The sequence below is a fragment of the Zingiber officinale genome, chromosome 2A (assembly GCF_018446385.1).
Source record: "Zingiber officinale cultivar Zhangliang chromosome 2A, Zo_v1.1, whole genome shotgun sequence".
Lineage (NCBI taxonomy): Eukaryota > Viridiplantae > Streptophyta > Magnoliopsida > Zingiberales > Zingiberaceae > Zingiber > Zingiber officinale.
The window spans coordinates 177,828,255-177,835,156 of record NC_055988.1 but is presented as its reverse complement, the minus strand read 5'-3'; the positions used below and the strand labels follow the sequence as shown (position 1 = coordinate 177,835,156).

The window sequence follows — 6,902 nt, the reverse complement described above, 5'->3', positions numbered from 1 at the left end:
GAAAGAGGAGGGCATTTTGGACATTTGAGACCAATTAGGTCTTGGTTTTAAAGGAGAACACTGTTCACTTTGAGAGAGGAGGCTGGGTTCGTGGGGGGCAGCTGCCGCCAACCTGAGCATGGACGGAGGCAGTTTCTCCCCTTCTCGCTCCTCGCCGGCGTCGGCCACCACTGCTTTCCTCTCCTCCTTGCGACTTCGACCGCAACCCTCCTTCTTCTTTCTCCTCACGGCACCACTCGACAAACCCGGTGGACGGCGACGAGGAGCACCACCACTGCTATCGCCAGCACGCGCCGCTGCCGCCAGTGCGCGCTACCGCCCCCGACAGGCACTGCACGCCGCTGCCACCAGCGCACGCCGCTGCCGCCAGCGAGCGCCATTGCCACCAGCACGCGCCGCCACCCCCGACAGGCACGGTCACAGCCTCTTAAGGCCACCGCCACCCCCATCGCAGCCGACTCCAGGGGCTGTCATTGTCGCTGACAGCGGCTGTTGTCGCCGCCTCCACCGACTCCAGCTTCTGATGCCACCTCCAGTCGTCGACGACACCTCCAGCGATTACCACAGCCGTCCTGATCGGACGCAGTAGTCACCCTCCGAGCAGTCGTCGTCCGAGGGCTCAGGTATCGTATTATGCTTATATTCCGGCCTGCGAGCCGAGAGAGTGTCCGACCTTCGTGTCGTTGTTGTATCCCGGTCTGCGAGCCGGTAGAGTGTTCGGCCTTTTGTGTCGTTGTTGCATTCCGGCCTGCGAGCCGAGGTTGTAGTCGGACAGCGCATCATCCTACGGATCCATATCGCGTCTGGCTCCGAGCCACTGGAGCTAGCTACTCACCAGGCGGACATTCACCTACTATTCAGGGTCGCGACGACTCGGTCAGTATCCCGATCAACTTATCCATCCATCTGAGGCCCCGGGACCAGGGTACGTTCTCGTACTCGTTACTTATTTCATTGTGTCACTATTTATTCGACTGCTTATGTATTCGTGGGATCCGCCTCGAGCACCGAGGTACGAGAGACCGAGGCAACCTGGTCGCTGGCTGCAGGTACGGTTGACCGGAGGATTTCTGACAACTCGGTCAACACAGGAGACAGCTCTTCAGCCGGGTCATAGGGATGCAGTCAACTTTCCAGACACTTCATTCTGACATGTCCGTCTTCTCAGCTTCCCGACAGGAACAATAGACATTCTATATAAAAATATATTAGTTAAATCATTTACTGATTTAAGATTATAAAATTTCAAGATATTTATCTTTTCAAAAAATTAATCAAAGAATGAGTTTTATGATGTTGTTGATTCAGATGAGTACGTAATTTGAATATTATTATAGGAATGCATGATATTAATGCTACCATGTCTATGTCTTGATGTTCAATAAATTTTAAATAAACAGCATAAATTAATTTCAGATGGAAAGTATCTCTAAATATTTATGGTTTTTAAAGAAAATAATAATTAATAATTTTACGATAATGTACGTAGCTAGTTAAAACAATTATATATTTTAATCAATACGAAATTCTAAACCGAATTATAGAAAAACAAGATTTGAGATATTGATGTTTATCCATCCAAATTTTATTGAACAATTATTAAAGATAAAAATATTGAAAAATTAGGTTCCTTTGGCAGGCTACACAATAATTAACTCGGACAAGCCAATTAATTAGTCCAAAAAAACCTTGTTTGAGTGCTCCAATTTTAAAATATTAGGTTAATCCTACATCTTAATTATAAATGATATTTATATGTTAAATAATTTAAAACTATTTAATTTGCTAGAATATAAAAAATATTGATTAAAGAAAAGGTTTAAATATGTACATTTTAAATTATTGCTATTAGAAGTCACTTGCAAATCAATTGACACCTCAAATGTTAAATTAAAATAGGAAATTGTGATAAGATATCGATCACACTTTTACTTAAGAGAAACAACCATTTTGCAATTTTATTTTAAAAATCTTAAACGAGATTTTTAAAAATCGTAAATATTAAAGGTTGCATTAAAAATTACCCTTGCTTTGATTATTTCACAGGTTATATGCCAATAGAAATGGCAAGCATGGTTTAAAACTAAGAACTTATAGAATATTATATATATATTTGTTATATTTTCATAAAATTACATAAGAATATTCAAGTAATTGAGTGTAGTTTGACATTTTTTTTTTGAATAAAAGGAAAATAAGGAAAAGAGTTGAAGTCGAAAATATATATCAAACCACTGTAATTGACTTAATGCATGAACTCCTAAATCATAAATCATTTTAGTATTTATTACAATTTGCATTTCCATTTGTAAATTGTCTCGTCAACTAAAGTAAGTTTTTTATTTAACAAAATAAAAATATAAAATTATATTTGTTTGAGTAATTGACAAGTATAGTTATTTGTGTATTATTATTTATTAGTTTTATTTTAGAAGGACATAAATGCACTTGCTAGCCAAAGTGTGTATTTTATGAAATATTATATTATTTATATTTCATATAAAAAAGCAACTTGTTTGAGTAATCGATAACAAACTAATCAACAAAATAAAGAGACTTAGCTTGACTAAACAAAATTTTAACCATAGATCTTAATTAATTATGATTTGGCATAGGCCTTTAGTTTTAAGATAAAATACTTGGTCAAACACAACAAGTTGTTAAGTCCTAAACATTTCTTAATTGTAAGGATAATGATATGAATGATATTTAATAATAAGTCAATAAGTCATTATAAAAAATTATTATGCAATTAGTTTACAAATCAAAGTTCACAATGAATTTGAAATATATATTCATAAGAAGGAATAGGAAATAGAGTAACAATTCGTAGAAAATGGAAGGGAAGAATTTCCTTAATTTAGTTCAAAAAAATAAAATATAAACTTAAAATAATTTTAATTACGTTTACTTTGTAAAAAAAATATTATAAGACATGGCTTTCACTGATTTTAAAATGTAGCCTTATATGAAACAAAATGTAACCTTATATTATGATCGCTCCACATAATTTAATAAATGCACTAATAACTTATTGTTCAAGTAACTTAAAAACAAAATGCCTCGAATAAAAAAAATAATTAATCAGGTCAGGTAAATCGGGAAGCACTCATGACGGACAGTCTAGGAGCCCAACATCCTTTAGTTACGTGTCCTATTTGGAGAAAAAATTTCTACAAATTCATCATAGTTGGGGCTTGAACCATGGGTATTTGGGCGACAATCTGAATGTCCTGCCACTGCACCATAGACCCAGGGGCCAAAATGTCCCCAAAGAAAAAAATAATTAACCAAGCTGGATAACATTGAGACTGGATGACCGGCTCGGCCCCACGGAAGTTTCCCATCGCCCACCAGGATAAATCAGAAAGCGCTCACAACGAGCAACCCAGGAGTCTAGCAACATTTAGTTACGTGTCTCATTTGGAGGAAAAATTCCTATAAATTCGTCATAATCGCCAAAATGTCCCCAAAGAAAAATGATTAACCGGACTGGATAACGTCGAGCCTAGGGTGACCATCTCGACCCACGGAAGTTTCCCACCAACCACCAGAGTAAATCGGGAAACGCTCACAGTGGATAACCCAGAAGCCCAACATCATTTAGTTACGTGTCTCATTTGGAGGAAAAATTCTTATAAATTCGTCATAATTGCCAAAATGTCCTCAAAGAAAAATGATTAACCGGATTGGGTAACGTTGAGCTTGGGGTGACCGTTCCGACTCACGGAAGTTTCCCACTGGTCACCAGGGTAAATCGGGAAGCGCTCGTAACGGGCAGCCCAAGAGCCCAGTATTATTTAGTTGCATGTCCCATTTGAAGAAAAAAATTCTTATAAATTTATCATAGCTGAGATTTGAACCATGAGTGCCTAAGTAATAACCTGAATGCATGCCCTACCGCTGGAGGGAGCACTTCTACTCAAGTGGTAGATTAATTTAAAAAATATTATATAAGTGAGATTTCATATGACTTAATCCATCTCTTCTATATATATATCTCCAACCAGCTCTCGAAGACAATATAATTACCTTGGCGGCTTAATTAATTAGCTATGGCAGGCAACAGAGGCAAGGACGTGGTCGAGTTCTTCAATGGCAGAACGCAGATGAAGGCTGTGCTGGTGGAGGAAGCTCCTGACGAGGGGGCCTTATGCTGCTTGTGTGGATATCCACTGCATGGCTTGCCCTTCTACACCACTGAGCCACAGATCTTCGATGTCCATTTGAGATGTGCCGAGTCTTACTGTTTCTTCATCCAAGGCCATGGCCATGGCCATGGGCAGGAGAAATCATCTTCTCCTGCTCCAGCTAACCATCACTACAAACATGACAAACAACTTGCCGGCCGTTTCCAATATCCTTGGCAACCACCACAGCGCAACATGTATGGCAACGTACTTTACCATGCACAACCGCCTTCTTTCTATCATCATCCTTACTATCAGCCGTCGCCCCAAAATCCATGTCCCAACGTGTATGGCAACGTACTTAACCATCCACAGCCGCCTCCTTTCTATCATCTTCCTCACTATCAGCAGCCCCCAAATATTCCTTTCCTCCCACTACCAGCTGCTTATGGTTCCACTTCCATCAACCAGCAAGCCGCAGGTAATAATCAAGTGTGGAGACCAACAAAGTGGGGTACATCGACGGCAGCTGTTATGATTGGTTCAAGTGCGTTATCAGCTTTCTTGCAAGCTCTTTTTGGGATCATTCTGCCGATTTCTCTTCCTTTTGGCAACAATTAGCTAATTAATTAACTACATGTTTATTGATCTATATATGCCTAAGAATATATATATATATGCCTACATCTACATCTACATCTGCGTGTGTTGAAGATTATATGTATAGATATGTGTGTTGGAGATTAATTACATGTGATAACTGTGCGCGTGAGTTGTGACTGTGGGAAAGAAGGAAAAGAAAGAGAATTGAAAAAGTAAGTGTTTAATTTGTTCTAGTGAAAGCTTTGATTTGATCTGAGAGGAACTCCATTTAATTTCCTACATATATATGTTGGCACTTTATGGTCTTATACAAGTCTATGAATTGTTGCAGTAAATATTTGCTACATGTAAACAAGGTGTTGATTTTTCTGATAAATTTTTTGTGGAAATTAAACTTAATTAATCTTTAAATCGAAATTTTCTTTTTAGGGTGTGCGATTGTGCATGTGAGTCTCCTTTTAATTCCTGGCTTCTGAATTATCATTATCAAAAGTGCATTAATTACAACAGAAATATCTAGCTACTGATTTTCTGCTTCTACTTTTGCAAAACATTACAACAATTGTAAAAAATATAACAACATTATTAATTAGCACAAACAAGTATTAATTTCTATATAATTAATACACACAAAATTTAACAAATGATTTTAAGTGCTATAGACATTCTATAGAAAAATAAATCAGTTAAATCATTAACCAATTTAAGATTATAAAATGTTAAGATATAATTAACTTTTCAAAAAATTAATCAAGGAATGAGTTTTATAGTGTTATTGATTCAGGTGTGTAATTTAAATATTATCATAGGAATAATATTAATGCTAGCATGTCTTGATGTTCAATAAATTTTAAATAAACAGCGTGAATTAATTTCAGATGAAAAAGATCTCTAAATATTTATGGTATTTAAAGAAATTCATTTAGATAATGTAGAAAAAACAATGATTTTAATCAATACTAAATTCTATAGCAAATTATATAAAAACAAAGTTTGAAAAATTAATGTACCATCAAAATTTTATTCTAAGCATACTTGTAGATGAAAAGAATAAGGTTCCTTTTTATTCTAAGCAAACTTGTAGTTTTAAACGAATGTGAAAATGGTAAACTTTTTAGCTATTTGTTATCTGTTGTCCTATTTCTCTCTTCAAATGGCAGATTGAAGTACACAATGGAGATTGCCAAGCAGAATCAAACTCTGAATATGTGTGAACGACAGTGTTGGAAAATTATGAGTAGTACTCGTTTCTAGGCTGGCTCATGTATGTTAAGATTCTGACAGCTGACCTTTTTTCCTCTTGCACTCGTGTTTTCAGAAACTATACCCAGGAGGTTGCGGCTAGTATGAACATTATGTCTGGAGAAGAACAAGTAATCGTGGATAAGAAGGGTACATTTAAGTTAGTAAGTTGAAAGATTCTAACCTGAAGAAACCATTCTATATGTAAATACAATAAATTGTAATTACATTCATAGACAGTATCTAATATGTATTTTCCGAATGTCCAGGAGGTATCCGAGCCTTATGAGAGTGACATTGTTCAGCTAAAGGATATTAGTTTTACATTTGACAGCCTTTACTATTCTTCTTTTGCCCATGACCTTACATGAAAACCAAACTAATATTTTTCTACTTAATATTTTCTATTGAAGCTCCTCAAGTGGCAATTCTTCATCCTTGGCATTAGCTGATTGTTTGAACAGGGAGCTCCAGCGTTTTGAATTCCCTGTAGCAGTTTCAGGTGGTGCTCCATGATTCAGGTATGTTGAATTTGACGAAAAGCTTGTTGTTTGATCAACTTATTCCTTATGCTGATTTAGTCACATTACTCGAAGTCATGAACAGGATCAGCAGCTTGCACTGCCGAAGCACAGAGGTTTACTAAAATGATGCTAGCATCCAAAACCAAGGAGAACCATGTGTCTACCGAACCATGCACTCCAGAATTGCACAGAATATCAAGGAAAGGAGTAGCAGCATTAACCAGTTCAAAGAATTTGACAGCTACAAGAACTGTTTTGATTCAAAAACCATCTAATTTAAAGGAGAAAACCGAGTTGTTGTCTGTCCAATCTTCAAAAAAATACTAAAGCTAAGAAAGTTTTAATTTTTAAAAAACATGGCTGCCAAAAATAAGTTTTTATCCCCTCACTTTGCCATTACCTA

The 6,902-nt window shown here is 36.9% G+C and overlaps 1 protein-coding gene across 1 annotated transcript; it reads left to right on the top strand.

Annotated features, from left to right (window-relative positions):
• The first annotated feature begins 4,078 nt into the window (after window positions 1-4,078).
• On the top strand, window positions 4,079-6,385 carry LOC122043489. The gene is made up of 3 exons (XM_042604114.1): window positions 4,079-4,677; window positions 6,052-6,139; window positions 6,245-6,385. The coding sequence occupies exons 1-2, from the start codon at window positions 4,110-4,112 to the stop codon at window positions 6,081-6,083; spliced, it is 600 nt and encodes a 199-aa protein (XP_042460048.1). The 5' UTR covers window positions 4,079-4,109; the 3' UTR covers window positions 6,084-6,139; window positions 6,245-6,385.
• The last annotated feature ends 517 nt before the right edge of the window (window positions 6,386-6,902 follow it).